Genomic DNA, 18,873 nt, shown 5'->3' with positions numbered 1-18,873 from the left:
ACATTTTTACTGACATTCCACTTGCTCACCTGGTAAATGGTTTATTATGATCCAGCCTCTGGCTTTTGTAGCTAGCCCATGCACTAAACTGGCAAATACCAGTGTTCACCAATTACCTAAATTAAGTCTGGGTCATGCATCTCATCTCATATTTATTGTTTGCTTTGAATGAATCAAAAAGTAGTGCTAACAGCTGGAATCCCTGCTGAGGCCAGCTTCATGTGCTCTGGAGCTGCTCCAGCCAGTGCTCTGATAAAGCTTGATATCGTTTCAACAGGCTCTAGGAGAATCAGAATGATTTCCCTTCATTGTTTAAGGTTTCATTCAAATATTTGCCATGTCAGGAAAAAGGATATTTCACTTCTGCTTTTCTCCCTTCGCTACTGCTACTATAAAACTTTTTCTCTTTTTTTTTTTTTCCTTAAAGTTAAGCTAAAGTGTGGCCAGTGCTTTTGGATTCTGTGGGAATTGTTCTACTCTTCATCCCCAGTGACTCTGTGCTTTGTGGTTGTAAAAGGTGCATGCTGTAAATAAATAAATAATGCATCAATGTCTCGGAGTCAAAGCACACTTTCTGCTAAAGGAACATATTACGTGGGGGAGACCAGGGAAAACTCTGGCCTTCTGCCCAGATTTCGGTAGTAAGCAAAGCACCTAAATCCCTCTAAAGATCTGGCCTGCAGTCTGTTATTCTTCAGCAGCTCTTTGATTGTGGCATTAAAAAATAGTAGTAATATTGGATTGATTTTCAGACAGTTCAGTAATCTTGGAGTAATGTCTGCTCTCCAAAGAGAGACTTCCTTAAGGCCTCTATAATTTGGTGTTGTACATCGACTTAAAAATGAGGTGTTATCAGTCAACAAAGTTTTATTCCACTGTGCATCATCCCTCTGGTATGATCAGCAGAGCTGTGCCATGCCAGGCCTCGTGCTGGTGGTGTAGGCGTATATCCGCTCGGCAGCAGCTGTGCACCCTGCTCTCCCCGCACAGCCCTCCTCCCTGCCCAGCTGCTGGAATCACTGCCCCCTCTCTTCTGCGCTCTCAGCTCCCAGGGTCACCTTCCCCAGTGTATGAGGATCAGGTTTAGCAAAGGGTTACTATCTTAATTGTTTGGCCTAATTCAGGTCACTGTGTATGGGATGGGTGAAGGGTGCACTCATGTGAGCTGTTTCACTAGCAGCTGGGATGGGGGATGCACGAAGTGGGGTGTCCTCGCCAGTGAGGGTACAGTTCCCTCGGACCATTTGTACATTGAAGGTGCAGCTGACTTGTGGTAGGCTTATGCTCCTAACAAACTTGTTTCCAGGTCTAGGCTGTAGGCTGGCCCTTACCGCTTTTATCAGGCTGATAGTGAAATGTAAGTTCAGCTGTGGAGCTGTTTGTGTAACAGCAGAATGACAACAGAGCAGACAGGACCTACAGCATCTAGTCAGCTGCCAGGTGAGATGGAAGAGGGTTTATTACTTGGAATTAAAGGTACTCACTGTTGCTCAGCATAATCTCCTGCCCCTGCAGGCCACCAGCCCCCAAGCAGCTGTGGCCTGAGGTGTCAGGGTGAGGAGCAGGCTCTGGTGACTTACTGGTGCCTGCAGGTACTGGTGCTTGTGGGGAGGAAGGAAATTCATACATGACTTGAAATGCAGAGTGGTATTTTTGCAGCTATATTTGTACACCTGTCCTAACTGGCTGACTCCTGTGAATAGATTTTGCTCTTGATAGCAGAGGGTCCAAGGGATCCATGGCACTGGGCGTGGTAACTTTGGTGCTGGTCTTTGCTGACACAGTAAAATTACCTTTGTGATTAAAGCAGCATGTGCTATACTGTAGCTGGTCATGTGTTCCATGAGAACATCATGGTTTTAGAATGTGCTTGGAAGCAGAAAGTACGACCTCTGGGGTTCCTAGATAAAAATTTCAATTGCTCTTAGTAAAGTCTATGATGTCAATCTTCAGTGCTATCAACTGTGCTTGGGCAGGTTACGGGGGGCAGGTCATGCAAGTGGTGCACAATCACATCCTCCTTCTGTGAGACAAGCATGTACAATACTCTTGTATCCAGAGTTAGGATGATGTGGTCTGAAAGGATGGAAAACTAGATGGGTAAAAATCTGGTCGGATGGTTGAGCTTGGAGGGTGATGGGTAATCAGTTGTATTATACCTAGAGGCTGGTAACAAATGGAGCACCGCAGGGATCTCTCATGGGACCTGACCTGTGTCAGTAACCCAAAGTAGATGGCAGACTGCACTCTCATCAAGTGTGATGACACCAAACTGAGAGGGACCAATTGATGCACTTGAGGGCAGAGCTGCCACTGCCACCGAAAGGGAGCTAGACAGGCTGGAGGAATAGGCCAACAGGAACTTTATGAAAGTAAACATGGGCAAATGCAAAGTCCTGCCCCTGGGAGGGAAGAGCCCCTTGCAGCAGTACAGGCTGGGGAGCAGCTCTGCTCCTCAGGGGAGCCTGGGGACTCTGGTGGTCTTGGTGGGCAGTGAGCTGAACATCAGCCTGCAGTGTGCCCCTGTACAACAGCATCTGGGCAGCACAGGAGCACAGCATGTAGATTGAGTGGAGTGATTATCGCCCTCTCCTCAGTCCTAGGGAAACCACATCTGGATACTGGGTCCAGTTTTCCAAGCAAACTTAGCCCATCATCTCCCATCACTTTTGCTGCTAATACTGGCAAGCAATGAAAGGAGATGTCAGAGGAGTGGAAACAAGACTTCTATAGCCACAGCATTACTGGAGTAAACTCTATGGAAGGTGACTGGTATCACTACCAAGTAGTCCCAATAGTGAAGAAGTCACTCTGAGACAAAGATCTGATTCCCCACCAGCAGCCTCACCTGCTTCTCCCTGCATCCTACTTAAGCTGCTAATGGTGTCAACACAAGTTTAATATGTTTTTGCTGTAAAAACCCTTTTAAGACCTGTTGACTGTCATGTGGATTGGAGTAGTTCATGTTAGGCTTATCTCATCATTCAAGGTGAAATTTAAACAAACCGTGAATTAAGCGATTATATCAGCAAGTCTGGAGATGATCAAAGAGAGGAGTAAGCTTCTGAAGGCTGTTTGGTTAGTTCTGTGGCTCAGTCCATGAAAGCAAACATGCACTGCCCTGTGCAAACACAGCACAAAGGAGTTGCAGATTTTTGCAGACTTTGCTCTATGGACTTTTACCCACACCTCCTGGGGACCTTCACTTTGTGTTGGACCATAGGGTTGTATATGACAGGAACTGGAAGATATGAATAGAGGAGGATGGTGGTAGTAAGGCATGACACCCTGGCTTTGTACTCTAATTATGACTGGCAAATCAGTTCTGCAATGACTGCTCATCTTTAGAAACCCAAGCAAACTTTAGCTGAAACTGCCTCAAAGTCACGTAGCTTGTAGAGAACAATAAGCTTGTACCATACATACCAGTGTTTTAGTTTAATTCACTTTTTTTTCCTCCTACTTCAGTGTATATCTTGTGAAATATGAAGGGTATTTATTTCCAGTCTGAAATTTCACACTGGCTGACTCATCCAGTGAAAGTAGCTTGTGCAAAGATATCTTCTGGTGATGTCTGCTGTAGGTTTTGGATTGATCATCTGAAAAATACTGAGCCGAAGGAAGGATGCTTAGCAAGCTGGAAGGATGCTTAGCAAAGAAAAACTGAAGGTGGGCATGTTGGAGAATTTATTTTTTTACAATCTTTGTCTTTCAGGCTATGGTTGCTTGCTATCCTGGAAATGGAACTGGGTATGTTCGTCATGTGGACAATCCAAATGGTGACGGGCGCTGCATCACCTGTATTTATTACCTGAATAAGAACTGGGACTCCAAGGTGAGTATACCACAGGGCTGAGGCAGAACATGAAGGAAAAACTACTTCAGAAGCAGAACTTTGGAGCTGTCAGTTGCTTCTGTGAACTCTGGTGAACTTTTGAACAGCTGGTCCATTCTTCATCTCTACATTTATTTTCTTGGTGTTTATGGCAACCCTTTGGAAGTAAGAATCTGAACTGTTTCCTTAGCATTCTCTCTCCAATCCCACACACATACTGTTTTGTTGCTATAGAATAAAGCTTCTAAGCACTGGGCTGCTGGCTCTTAAGCTTTGTTTAGAGGAAAGAGCAACATAGCACTAGAAAGAAAAACATAATCCACTAAATAAGTGGATTCTGGGAGCAGAATAAAATGACAGTCCAAATTTGGGACTTCAGCATTCTTGATACTGTTCCTTCAGGCTAATCTACAGAAGATTTTCAGGCAGTTGCCTTAGTTTTCTTACTTATGAATTGATGGGTCCTAGTAAGAGGAATGAGTGTGTGTCTTGGTTTGGCCTCTCCATCTCTTGGTTTGACCTCTCCACTGGTCAAGAGACCAGTGGGTCTCTTGACGGGACGGTGCTCTTGTTTCTCTGCCTGTATTACTACAAGGCAATAAAGTCAGCCTTGAATTTACCATACCTTTAAGTTAAAAACAAAATAAGGGTTTGTAAAATTGCAGGATGTCTCTTTACACTTCTGTTGTCATAATGCAGCACAAACCACGTGGATTATCTATTGAAATTTGCCCAATGTTTTTCCTGTCTCTCTAACCTGTCTTCACCACTTTAGGTGGATGCTTTTTAAGCACACGTAAATGCTATGAACCCCCAAAAGTGAGTTCAGATTTAGAGGCCATGCCACTGAAAAATGCACTGTTGGAGAAAAACACATTCCTTTATGGAGGGTATGACAGTGAAACATCTCAATGTAATAAAATGGAGATGTGGGCGGAAATGCAAGTATCTAATTTATTTTGCGCACTGCACTCTTATTCTAATAGTGAGGAGACAACAAGTGGGCACTAAGCTAACTGAAATCCAGGACACTGGTGGAGAATATTATGTGGGTGTGATGGTAATTTTAGGCAAATGTATGCCAGAGGAGGTGCAATATAACCATGCTGGCCTTTGAAAGCAACCATGTTGCTTTAAGCCTGACCTAATAGTTTCTTACTGAGGTTTGCGTGCCATGTGGAGGTACTAAGTCAGTTCAGTGCTGGGGTGATACCATCTTCCCTGCACTCTGTGGTGCAGCCTCCAAAGCCTGCAAAGACCCCCTGCCAGCACCAGGGAGAGGGCAGAGTTCATCTGCATCTTTTGAAGTTTCTACAGTGTGTGCAGCTCACTGGACTTTTCCCCTGAAATTCATGGCACATGGAAAGAGAAATGATGTGGTAGAGAAACCAGGCCATGTCATAGGTAAAGAAAAGGCTGGCTGGGAGATATAATGCATTTGTGAGAAGCTTATTACAAATCCAACAATAGAACACATTTCAGTCTTCCCAGGGTGTAAAGGTTAACTCCTATATGATCAGATGCGGGCTCTGAAATACCATGAGCAGAATCTAGGAATTGCTGGGAGGAGAGTCTGATCTCAGGCTGGTCAGTGGAGCAGCTTTACCCGCCTTGTGGTATTCACTGGTTCTAGAGATGTGACTGGGGGCTCAGAAGTTTCCCAGTGTTTCTTACAGGGCTAGTGTTATCTTTATCATGGTTCATTTACTTTAGTCAGATGTTTATGCTGAAACATTACAAACTGGTTGGGAAAATGGAGGTGGCCAGGAGATTCAGTGTATGGTTTTCCATTGTTGTCATGTAGCTATCTTGGTTATCATTAAATGTTTATTCCCCATTTGAGTGCTGAGGAGGGAGAAAGAGGTCATTGTTTGCATGAATGTGTGGATGTTTATATGTGTAAAAAGCAACCTTTCCTTTTCTTTCAGCTGCATGGTGGAATTCTTCGGATATTCCCAGAAGGAAAGTCCTATGTAGCAGATGTTGAGCCGATTTTTGACCGATTACTTTTTTTTTGGTCAGATCGAAGGAACCCACATGAAGTCCAGCCTTCTTATGCAACCAGGTAAGCAGCATATTTGGTATTGATACTTGGCCAGGAAAAAACAAAGCATCTCTTCTACCAATACTTGTATCTAAAATTATGACCATTGTGTGTTTGTTTAAATACACATGTGCATAAAAGATAGCTAGATTTTGAGTGGATTTTCTGTTTTTGAGTCACTGGGAATTCTCTCATCAAATGAGGAAGAACAAACTTGAATGATAAGATTCCTTGTGTGAGGGGAAAAAAAACAAACCCTTTTACCATTGACAGGAGAAATCTTCCAAGCCAGGCATAGCTGTTTAGCTAGGAGATGCTGTGTTATACTTTTGCCCTTGTAACACTATAGGGATTCTTGGGGCTACCATCTGTCAACAGCCTATGAAAAGCTGATGTGACGCAGGGCAACCCCCAAGCTGCCTACAGGCATCCTAGAACAGAAAAACATGCAAAGGTCTGTAAGCTACTTTTGCCCTCCGTTACCAGGGGCTGTGCACCCTTTCATATCTCCAAGCAGAAATTCTCACCTACATTTCTATCTTACTTGATAAAATACACATTTAAAAGGCTGTCTATAAAGATGTGCTATTTGCATCTTATTTTTAATCTACTAATCCAGTTTTACTTTTTGCTTTCTCCATAAGCGTAAAACTCCAGGATTCTATTTTAATAGCAAAAGTTGAAACAAACACAAGATTTCTTTCTTTTATAGATATGCCATGACTGTCTGGTATTTTGATGCCGAAGAAAGAGCAGAAGCCAAAAAAAAGTTCAGGAACTTAACTGGTATGATTCTTTTATAAATGTTCACCAGAAAGAATTTAATGCATTTTGATATTTCTAAAGTCAGAGACAGACTGCGAATAACTCTGTAGCTAGATGGGTATGACGTTAATTTTTAGAAAGCTTTTTCATCTCTAATCACTAGTCAGTTATTTTATGTGAAGTGGAGAAGTTGTGTCAGAAGATTCAGGCCTGGCCTCAGTATCCCTGGTGAGCATGATGGGGAACACGGGAGGGGTGGTTTCCTGATTTCTCTCCCAAATGGCTGCTGAGATTTTGCCCTACTCTAGGTGGCTAGTCACTGGGACTCTCTAAGCTCTTTTGTTATTTGGGAAGTATATTTTGTCTCCTCCAAACCTGTTTACCACAAAGTTGTGAGACTTACAGTTTCATGTTCTCTAAATGTTCTGGCTGAATAGTCTGTATTCGTATTAACGAAGGGCAGTTGGGGCCTGCAGTAATGCAAAAGGTTTTGTCTTTAATTTACAACTAATTTCTGAGTGGAGATATTCATAATGACCTTGGAATCTATAGACTGAGTTGGAAAGAAACTAAGTTTAGATAAGTGCATCTTTTGGCAGGCAGTTGCTAGAGTAATTGTGATTGTGGTGCACTTCAAGAGCTACCTGTATTCAGCTGGGTCTCACAGAGACATTTGTGTAGAAGCCCGGAAAGAGGTGACCCCAGCTTTCCTAACAGCAGCCACACTGCCTGCTACGGTAGTAATGGCATACGAGTAATGCACTGAGTTGTCCAGATGTGCTCCAACAGTCTACCTGGGGCCATGCTCAAAGGTTTGCTGTTTGGAGCAGTTTAAGATCTGGTCTTCAGGGGCTGCCTCAGGCAGTCCCTCAAAATACAGTGTGGAGAGCACTTGTCTTAAAATGTGTGCTATGCAGCTGGGGACCAGCAAAGTTGTCATTAGTCAAATGTTTTTCAGAACAGACTGTTGTCATCTCTGTAGCTGATGTGCAAAGCAAATACTGGCTTCAGCCTTTAAAGGGATCATGAACAAAGGGCCAAGGGTGGGGGGAAAAGCATCACAGATCTGGAGTCTGAAAGTTTATTGGGCTACTTAAATACTGTGTGAGTCGTCTTCAGTTTCAACAGGCAAATGTACAAAAGTTTGGTATGACTATCTCATTAACGTGCTGTGGATTCATACAGCATTTCAGTCCATGTAGTGAATTCTGAAATGGAAAGTTCTGTCTATTGAAAACAAACTAACTTTATTATGTTTCTGAGTTTTCAGATGAATGCTGTCAGAACCCTCTGGCTTAACTACCTCTCCTTTTTTATCTTTTCAATGTAGACGCAAGGAAGAGAGAAACACCCCTTAATGAAGACTAATCAACTGTTCCTGAACTCTTTGTGAGGAAATAAGATTCCCAAAGATGACTTCCATTTCCAGTGAACAAGGGCAAATTCTTGTTATGCACAAGAAGGCACTGGTGGTGTCTAGCATGCGCATCTTATATTGATGGTACTTAAGGCAGCCTCCTGTCATGCCTGCATCTGGCAGAAGGAACACTTGTTTTCTCTTTGCCTTTTGCTGGAAAAAGTAACCAGGGTTAAAAAAAAAATAAAATCACTAAGCCTAGTGGTAGTGGCTCAGCCAACTGGCTTTTGATCACTCTTGTAACCAAGATAATGATCATTTGAACTAGTGGTAAAAACCTGAGTCTTATTTGCACTTTATAGGGGGGAAAAAAAATCTAGCTCAATGGGAAGGAGCTTTACAAGTTTAAAATCTGTGGCAGACTGCTAATGGGCAAGGAGAGATTTTGGAAATGTGAAATTAAACTGGATTTTTGTAGAGTGTCATCTTATGGTCTGTCCCACATGGGGCGGTTGATTGTACTGTTCATCACTTCGCTGCACAGAACATTGGCTCGGGTCTTCAATAGCACGACTTTCCAAACAGATTTTTGTCTACACAATCATCGCATTTCCTGGATTTTGTTTGCTTTTCAAGAGTCAAGTTCTAGCCATGCAGCTGTGCTGCCCTTTCTATCCCAGGACTGAGGGGGAAATAGTTATGCATCTGTCCACAACTTTGTAAAACCATTTCCTTTTAGTTCTGAGCAGGATGGGTTGTAAGTCTTCTATTTTCATGGTTTGGAAAGCATCTGTTTTCTCCCAAATGTTTGGTAAACTTGGAAGGCTGATGACACAATATGCATTGGCATTAAAGGCCAATGATATGTAGGGTTAAGTGTTACTTTCATGATTTCTCCATCTACTATGTTTTGTATGACACAGATATGAATATGAAAAGAAAAGATACGTCTGTCAGTCTGACAAATGTATGGTAAATAATGGGTAACTTAGACTTGATTTCTATGCTGCTTATCCTTAGTTAACACAATTGTTTAACTTTGCATGTGTATGTAATGAATGAAACAGTGATTCTGTTTCAATTGATCTGTTATACCAGGTAACTACTGCTATGCCCAAGCGTGAGATCAGAGTTACTCAAATGGCAAAGCACACATTTTTTTAATCAGTTTTTTTTCTTTAAAATTTAGACTCATGAGCAACTGGTGAGCTATCTCCAATCTGCCTAAGCTTCTACAACCAGCACTTACTATGCAGTTCAGAATAGCTCTTAATGGAGCTGGGAGCTGGCAATAGATATATTTATCACTCTCACTAATTGTTCTCAACCTAATACACTCACTTGCATTCATTTTTGGCTCATGTTGTCAGTGTGCATGTCAGACCCTACTAAATGTTCCAAATAGATGCCCTCTTCAGTGTCCCATATTTTCCTGGGCCACCTGCCCGCAGTGGTGAAGGTGGTCTGTCTGAACTGCTGGCCCCTGCACCAGCTCACCGTGCTGTGCCGGGCTGTCGTGCTTGTGGTGGGTCTGCGGACCACCTCTGTCGCACTTGAGCTAAGCAATGAGAAGGTAGCGTGCAATGGCAACTATTAAAGGGTATAGAAGGGTAACAGCTGCATAGGACAGAAAAGAAATAACTTTCATGACATAAAAAATGGTAATAAAATAGAGGATTTTTTGAAGCAGTTCTGTCTCTTAAAATGGGCATCCTTCAGCCTGTCCTTGAATTCTGAATGTAAGTACAGTAGTACTAAGAAACCCCTCATTCTCTCTGGCTTCTCCCAGAGATCCAGCTCTGGTCTTATGGGCTGGACTTTGTTCAGCCTGACCACTGTGCACCTTAAGAAAGGAATATGAGGGAACATGTGTGAAAAATATTCTTATAACTCAAGACTAGAAAAAGACAAATAATCTGATAAATGTCCTTTAATGTTAGGAAAAACATTCTTCCTCTACAGTTGCTTCTAAGTAGTGCAACATAGACTTGAAGGAAACTTAATGGTAACTTGAAATTCTCATTCTGCAATGTTCATGTGGGTGGAGAAAGAGTTAGGGCTCTTCCCTGAGAGTGAGAGGTAACCTTCTGAAAGATGGGAGGTATTGAAAAAGGGGATCCACAGGATTATTAGTTAAAGGGGGGGTGGGAGAACCCAACCTGTGGTATTGCTATGCAAAGCTGATAATGGCATGTAAATTTGAAACTCCTACATGATTTAAAAAGGGGCAAAGACAACTAAAACAGAGTGGAGCAAGTCTTGCTTTGCCTTTAGAAACTGTAACCTTAAAAAAAATGCACTAGAAAGATGTTAGCACACATCTCACTGGAGCCTAGAACAGTGGAAAAACAATGGGGTGGGAGGGGAAAGGCTTTGTGGAAAGGTTGAAAAAGAAAGGTACTTCAGTTACCACTATTGCTACCACCTGGCTTCAGCAGTGGTCAGCAACATGTGTGTGGTGGATGGAGCATGGAGCAGTATAGATGCATTTATTGTAAATAAAGTATATATTTTTATTTTTAGCCAATATCTTCCTGATCTAGATAGAGGAGAGATCAATTATTCTGTGGCAGAGGGCATTGTCTTTTTCTTTATTAACACATATAACTAAGTACAAAAAAGTTGAGGGCACAGGATTTTGAAACCAATTCCTCAGTTCTCTGTTCCAGTCCTTTACCCTGTTTCCAGATCAGTGGGAAGATCATCTTGAAGATGCTGTAGTTTAATTGGGGTGGGTGAGTTGTTGGTTATGTAGGAATCCACAGGCTTGATGTTTTCTACAAAGATTCCTCTTGCCTGTCTCTGGAATTGTTGCAAACTGCTCTGGAAGAATAAAATTGTCTGAAGAACTGTAGGGGAAAGCAGGCTGCTGCAGCAGGGAGGGCATTTCAGGGAGACTGCTTGTATTTTGTCTTCATGGTAAACTGTTTGAAACATCTATGGCTAAACAGCACTTGTCACCCAGTTGTAAAAAAGAGTGTTTTCTCCAAGGCATTTAATTTTCAGTCCTCCAAAACTTTTGTTGTGTGGGGTTTTTTTTCCCCAACCTTTAGGTAATGTGCCTTCATCATTCATATCTGTGAAGATGTTACATGCCACATGTATGTGTCATGCAAGTTTTTCATGGCTTTCTAAGAAATATGGTTGCCTTTACAAATGCAATTGCATTAAAAATTATGCAGAGCCACCAAGACACAATTTCCAACAGGTGTTTTTTGTAGTGCAGGGAAGAAAAAGGCCAGGAGACAGTACTGAAAATCAAAAGGCTATTTTTATTCTTAAACCACTGGCCTTTTGAGCAAAGTAGCCTCTAATAGGTCTTATTTTCTCTAGATTGCTTCTGGTTCTATGAGGAATGGTCTCTGCAAAATAGTGTCTGAGAAGATCCACTCTTTTTTCCTTGTCTCTTTAAACAGTTTTAGTCCTTTCCTATTGCTCTTTTTAAAATGTTGGAATATATTATATGCATTTATTGTTGCAAAATAGCTGGCTCTAACACCACTTGCATCTAGAAGAAAATGTGTCTATTTGCAGGCAAATAACTAGTTCTACTTGGATTGTGATGTACTCCCAGCAGATATCTGAGAGTGAGTTATGACTACATCTTCTCTTGTCAGGTTGTATGCTGGTCAACAATGCTGGCACTTTGCATTGGATTGATACAGAAACCCCTAGTAGTATTTTACCATACATCACATTTGTGTTCCTGTTACTATTAAAAATAAATAAATGTGGCAGGAATCAATAAACACTGGGTCATGTTAAACGTTGTCCTGTACAAATCTTTTCAGTCTTGTGTTTTACCATGGCCAGGGTTGTGGTGGGTGGGTGCAGTGCCACACAGCTGAATGAAGGGTGTGGCACTGCACAGAGGTGACACTGTAATCTGTGGCTGCCACTGTCCACTGCTGTCGGGGAGGGCTGTTTGTTGCCATCAGCTTGGCACATTTCCTTGGTCACTTCCTGCTATTTTGAAGTTATTTACCTTGCTAGTGACCCTCTTCTTGAAATGCCTATTTGTTTTCACACTCCTGTTGAACCAGATAACATTCTCACGATTCAATTGTCTGATAAGTTTTATTTTTAACAGTGTTCACATCCTCCCCCTGCTACTTTTCCAGTGTGAGTCCCACAGTTTTCTCCTGCAGCTGTGGGGGAGGCTTCTCCCCACTCATACTAACATTGCAATTGAATGAAAGCCAGGACATTTTCACTTGTCTATTAAAGTGCTGTGAACTTTTTGATTTTTTTTTTCAATATTATGAATACTGGGAATTTCTACCCACCCCCCCCCAATGGAAAAGACGCTATCCAGGGCTTGGATTTGACTTTTTTTTGTTTAAAGAGGGGAGAGAATTCTAGATAATTTGCCATTTCTTTAAGCATTGCCTTTGCACCAAGGAGTGTTTAGAGCACGTGGAGATGACCCAAGGAAAGCAGAGGGGTTTCTCTCCTGAGTGTGCTCCTCAATAACGATTAGTAGGGACAGCTCGAGAAGAAGCTGGCCATCGGCCATCTAGCTGCCAAGGACTTGTATTTTCTCAGAACTCTGACTAAACTTTCTCTAAGCAAATATGTTTGCAGTAATTGTTATCTTACAGCTATTTAGGGGTCTTTTTCCTCCCCATCTACCCAAAGGGATATGGCTAAATATACTTGCACTGACAATTCCCATGACTCTTGAGAATGCATCTGATATCAGAGGTTGCACTAAAAATCACAAAGTAGTGTGACAGTGGAAGAGAAGTTAGTAAAAGTTGGCTCCCTTTTACCACATAATTTTGTCTCTGTGGAGTACTTCCACTTCAGAGAGTTAGTAAAACTCCCATCCTCTTTTACAAAGTGTAGATAAAATATTTGTTTTAAAATGCGTCTTGTGGAAAGAGGATAATTTTGTCTGTATGTTTGCTTATTTCAGACAATGCTGGAGATGCTAAATAAACTAAACTAGGCTAACTACAGTCAACAGCAATTCTCATGTGGTGGCAAATCCGGTCAGTGCCAGCGTGCAGGTCTGCTCCTTTGCTGGACACCCACAGTGGTAAATCTTCCTGTTAGAGGTGAGAGAGGAGGGAGGTTGTGGTTCCCAGTCTTAGCCAACACCCTGGAGACTTGATTTAGCAGGAGGGGAGTCAGAGTGTGGCTGTCTAGTCCCAAGGTTTTGGGAAAGTTTTAATCTGGCTGGCTCTTAAAAGTCTATTGTACGGGTGGCTGGTGAGAAGCATGGAAAGACCCTGTAGTCCAAGCTAATAGACCTCTGAAGATCACTTGTGATTACATGCAGCTGTTCTTAGTTCCTTTAATTTTGACATTTTATTAGCTTGTACCTGCTGAGTGTCTTGTGCTAAAACACCTTGGAGTAGTAAAGTTGAAATGGAGGGATAAACTAGAGCATGTAAGGGGGAAGAGATCTTCAAACAGTAGAGCCAGTGCATTTAAACAGAAGTATTTCTGTGCCTGAATGTGTCCCTTTTTTCCCAGCTGTGTCAGTCTGCTTAATAAAAGTACTATCTCCCCTTACGAGCCTTGCCCCTCTGGTACAGATGTTACTATTTAGTAACTTCCAGAACTGTGGACTTAGAGCATTTTCCTAGTCCCTGATGCCTCATGAGCTATGAAGCATTGCTGCTGCTGTGTGATCTTTCAAACACTATAATGCTGTATGCAGCACAGATTTCTCAACTGAGAAATCATCATCCAATTTAGCAAAGAAGCAGCAGAAGGGATGGCACTATTCAGAAGAGGTCCCCTTTGCCCTATAGAGCGGTGGTGGTGCTGTGGCAGGCAGGCTGGTTTTGTTATGCTTAGCTATTAACAGGACACGATAGCAATAGGTGAGAGCAGACCTGGGCTAGCACAAGAATTCACCACAGCACAGTGGTGTGGGCTCTAGAGTGTGATGGATAAGTTTACCTAGCACCCTGGGAACAGTGGCCACTGGCACTGCTGCCCACTGCTGGTGTGGGCCGTGACCAGACACAGCATCCTGCTGATGTGGAAGAGCCTGGGAATCGGCTGGGCCATCTGATGCAGAAAGCTGAGAGTGGAGCCCAAGCGTTTATGCATTTAGGGGTTATAATATGGAGCCATGACCACCCTCTGCAGGCTTTGCCTTTGTTCCTGACAGAGGGGGTTGAATTCACATCTTCTGTCAGGATGCTGCACAGAGGGAGTGCAGTCATCTTCCATCCAGGCTTCTCTTTCAGACCAGAGCATTACACAGGTAGATATGGGAGCTGTGTGAGGGATGAGCCAGCAGCACTGCAGTAAAAACCCTGCCCTGGGAAGTATTGAATCACAGTTTTGGAGCAGCACCTGTTCAAGAACTGCAGATTGAGCTGGAATTGTGCAGAAAGAGGGCATTTTGCCCCATCTTCAGCATTAGCGGTGGCCTGGCTGAGGTGTTTGCATGCCTGGGCTGCTGGCTGATGTGGCATTCAGAAGTGCCCATCTCTTAGGTGTTGGTGTTAGGGAGGAAACTGCTCTGTGAACTGAGGGTGTGATCTGTGGGTGCTGCAGCACCCAGTACTGTAATGCCTGCATCTTGTGAGCACTTAAAGGTTCAAAACCCTCCAGTGCATGGAAGCAGTGAAAAGAGAAGGGTTTTTTTAAAAAAAAAAAAAAAAAAAAAAAATTAGGATGGTGCTGCATACAGGAATGAGCAGGGGTTGTTTCCCCTTCCATGGCAGCTCTTGCAGCTGGAGCTGCCAGGAGTGGGATCTTGTTCTACCTTGGTACAGGGCAATCATTCGCACATCTCCTGTCTCCCAGGAGTGCCCAAGTGCCTCGCTCAGCTGTGAGCACAGGCAGATCCCAGACCCAGCTACATGGGGTGGTGATAGCATTGCCATTGCTGGTGAGCTTTACAGAAGACTAGGTAAGAGAAAGGCTCCTGGGGGTGTCTGTTGGTGTAGACAGACTTGCTACCCCTTATAGGGTAAACCACATGACCACCCAGTCCTCACTGGCCACCCCTGTCTGTAACTCATGTCCCACCTTCCTATGACAAATGGCTGGTTTTGTCCCAGTTTTATTTTTGCGTCCTTTCTGCAGAGTGAGGCTGCCCCTGCAGCTCCACCACTGCTGCTGCTCTGCCTGGGTCAGTCATAGTGACAGACTCTCCTTTCACAGTAGAGAAAAGCTGCTTTTGAGGCCAAGCCCCGGTTATCCTGAGGAGAGTGCTCAGCACCGAGCACACACGCCACCATGGGAGCCCGTGCAGAGGCCGGCCACCCCCACCCTTCAGGCTGGGTCGTTCCCTGGCAGAGGATGTTGCAACTGAAAGTTGAGGTGTTACTCTCACCATTCCCTCTCGCTCGCTGTGATACCACTACAAGGAAGAGCCACATCTCCGCAGTGCTGTAGCACTGCCGGTGGAAAGCGGGAAGACAAAAGCATCCGAGGCTCCAGCGGTCTCAGCAGGCACGTGTGTGTGTTTGTTTCCCTGTGCAGCTAGAGGGAAGCCTGATTTCCAGGGGGAATTAATTTGAAAAAACTGAAATTCGCTCCTCTGCTACCAACTAATGTTATTACTAACATTAGTTAATAATAACCAGTTCTTTTTCCGAAAAAGACTACAAAATGAAACCACATAGCACATTTTTTGGAAGCAGAATAATTTAGACAGCAGTAATTTTACCATCAAGCCTTTGTTACGGCTCAGCTAACCTTCCAGGCTCTTTCACTAGCTACTGTTACTGGAGAAAAGATATGTTGCATTTTCCAGTGTACATAAGGGACTCATTCCCTCTGCCAGGACTGACATAGGAAGGGGTCTGTAGTTAAAATATTTACTGTTCCTGAAAGGTGAGTCTTTGAAGTTGTCTTTTTTTTTTTTTTTTTCCTTAAGTAAACTGAAGAAGAGGCAGTTAGAAAAACATAGAAGTATAGAATCTGCTCATAATATAACTAAAACTTACTAGCACTGTTCTCATGAGGGAGCAGGCTTAGGGTGGTCTGCAGCACTGTAGTAAACTATGGCAGTCCCCAGCTCTCCTGCCCAGTTGTCTGCCAGCTGTTTTGCAACATGGCATTACTGCATGTCAGTCAGGAGCATGCAAATTGTGAAATAAAATTGCTGCTATTGCAGTGTTGCTGTCTCTGGATTTGTTTAACTTGGCTGCATGTCATCTCTCATCAAACGCCTCCATGGGGCAAAGCTCAGCCCTGGGCTGTTTTACAGAGGCTGCCTGTGATGGACCTGATTGATAGCTCTGAAAAACACATCTCCAAAGTCGTATTCCCAAAGAGCTTAATGCTTTTAACTGGGACTCAAGACCTTTGCCCACCTACCTGCCACTGCCCACCTCTCACCACCGCTGCTAAGCTGTTGGGGATGAGTCCTTGTGTGCCATCCTGACAAGGAGAATGGCCCAGGATGATCTTTGGCAACCTCAGGCAGTGTCCTGCATGACCACAAGCATGTGTCCCAGCTGCTCTGAGACCTCGGGGTCTAGAGGGGTCTTCAGAGCCTATGGCCAAGGTGTTGGCCAGACCTAATGGCAGAGATAAGAAAGGACAATTAGTGTGGAAACCTGAAAACAAAAACTTTTGAAATCCATGAAAACTGCATAACAATTCCATATTTAATCTGAAAGGGAAAAGGAAAAGAGAAAGAAAAAAGAGACTGGTACTTCACACTTGGCCAAAAACTCAGGCTTGATTAACCTGACAATCATGCTATTTCTAACCACATGCAAAGCACCCAAGAGGGATTGGTATTTCCCTGTAGCAGTGCTGTAAACTCTCTTGACCACCCGTGGGAAACGCCTGCCTTCATCCTCAGTGGCTGCTGATACCCCAATAAAGTGAGGAAAATGCTGGCGTATTTTTTCCCCAAAGACAGAGAAAATAATTCACATTTTATGTTGGTAATATCTTTGTGTTTTAAGATATGTTGTATTCACGTGAAATAGAAGAGAAACTAATTAAGGCTTGGTTTTCTTGAACTTGAATCAAAGTTCAAAGTAAGAAAAAAGTAAGAAAAGAAGATTTAATAGCATTTTTATGGCAGGGAGAAAAACTAGATCCTTAAAACAAGGAGAGAATTAGAGCTCCATGTTGCATTAAAGCACTCTGTCTTGGTGGTTGGTCCATACAGAGAGCAGAAAGTTATTATACAAAATGATTATATGCAGTATACAAAGGGGATAAAGTGGCAATGATGTCATTGCTCTTTCAAATCCAGTGTAGTGGCTGCCAGTGCATTTGGTAGGACCCTTGAGTGTGTAGCTGGGGCTGCAATGAGGATGCCTGTGGGTTGCAGGTGGGTGGTACCTCTCCCTCAAAGGCAGGAGCACTTAGGAGGTGGAACTCAAATAATGTCAGGGGCTCAGGCAGATGTCAGCTGCTGGGTCCTGCCAAGACACAGGCAGCGGAGGCATCGGGAGAAGTGCAGATCCAATGCTTGAAGTAATTATTTAGAAAATAAGGGTTCTCACAGTGTTAGGTTAGCGGGCAATTGACAGAGGGGTTTCAGGACCTCCTTGGGAATCTACATGCTTTAAGTACCACCATTCTCTGGCACGTACTCTGGACCACAGAGGATACAGCCAAGTTCACCAATTGCCCAGCAGGCTAGTCAGAAAAGTACCAGTAGGTGCAACTGAGCTGCAAAACATTCAACTTCTCCACCTGCATAAACAAAGTTTTAATATTCACTGATAAAAGATATCCCAGCAAGGCAAAAGAGGTCATAGGCAGGGAAACTTGGATGAAAGTTGCTCCACACATGACCAAGAAGTTGGTCAGCTTCTTAAAAGGGACTAGGCATTCTGAACAGCACCCAGAAGTTTTCTGTGTCAGGGACACGGTGCCAATCCAGGCTGGCCAGGCAAGGTGTCTGTGCCTGGGAAAGGTCTGATCAGAACGTAACCTTGGAGTGATGTGGCATGCAGCAACAGTGGATTGCTTTTGATGTAAACACTGTACTTCATGCCAGCTTTGACGCTTGTCCCACGTTTATAGTGCTTCAGTGGATATATGGTAACACATCACCCCATGCTCCAAGCAAGGGAGAAAATGCCTGTTGTTAAGAGATTCCAGGGGCTTCTCTTATAAGAAGAAAAAAAGAAAGGAAGAAAAAAAAGGACATCTGAACAGACATTTAATAGGTGAAGGAAGAGGCTTAAGAGACTTAAGCTCAGCTGTCTTCAGAGAGTTTTCAAAAGCTCACTGCAAACACTTCTGTTTCAAAGCTTATGCTTCTTTATCTGTGAGAAGCTAAACACTGGCTAATTCTTTAATTAGTTCCCAACAAGATGGTTTTCTCTGCAGCCAAGGCTTGCAACAGGATAATTATGTCTTTAGTTTAAAAACGAGTGTCAATACAGAAAGTTGTTTTGATTTCTCTTTCTTCAAATGTTTTATTTCCCCTTCTACTTAGCTTCCCCTTTGTTGGTCTTCACCTGCAATATTGATATTGATTTGAGAAAGGCCGATTACTTAAGTTTTAGCTCCCTGTGCTGCAATCCCAGTGCACGGACATGACAGGGCTAGAGCCAAGCTGGTGCTGTGATCTGTGGTGTAATCATATGAATGTGGTGTTTGGGGTGTGAAACCCTCCCAGGGCCAGGGAGATGGAGCACTCTGAGCCATCAGTTGAGTGACTCAGCTTATTAAACTGTAATAACTAATCAACATACCTGTGGCCCCGGGTGCCCAAGTACTACACTGCGTGGCAAAGACCTACATTTGGAGCTTCCCACCTTCCTCCTGCCACCACAGCCATCTACATTTATTTTAGCAAAGTTCCCAGAGCACCAGCTGATCTCTTTCTAGTTGGTCAAGAGCTGTCTCAGTGCTGAGCAGACATGAATCTTCTGGGCCTGGGTCCCACATGGACCATAGCAAGAGGGAGAGGAGCTGACCCCT

General features: G+C 43.4%; 1 protein-coding gene across 1 annotated transcript in view; it reads left to right on the top strand.

Annotated features, from left to right (window-relative positions):
• Positions 1 to 11,767, top strand: part of EGLN3 (egl-9 family hypoxia inducible factor 3) — a 30,086-nt gene extending 18,319 nt beyond the window's left edge. The window contains exons 2-5 of the mRNA XM_074868270.1: positions 3,716 to 3,835; positions 5,764 to 5,900; positions 6,592 to 6,665; positions 7,975 to 11,767. Of these exons, the coding sequence (XP_074724371.1) occupies positions 3,716 to 3,835; positions 5,764 to 5,900; positions 6,592 to 6,665; positions 7,975 to 8,012 (369 nt within the window). The 3' untranslated portion in view covers positions 8,013 to 11,767. The remainder of the gene's footprint in view (positions 1 to 3,715; positions 3,836 to 5,763; positions 5,901 to 6,591; positions 6,666 to 7,974) is intronic.
• The last annotated feature ends 7,106 nt before the right edge of the window (positions 11,768 to 18,873 follow it).

The sequence above is a fragment of the Strix uralensis genome, chromosome 4 (genome assembly GCF_047716275.1).
Source record: "Strix uralensis isolate ZFMK-TIS-50842 chromosome 4, bStrUra1, whole genome shotgun sequence".
NCBI lineage: Eukaryota > Metazoa > Chordata > Aves > Strigiformes > Strigidae > Strix > Strix uralensis.
Note: the sequence above shows the minus strand (reverse complement) of the source record. Positions and strands in the feature narration are given on the sequence as shown.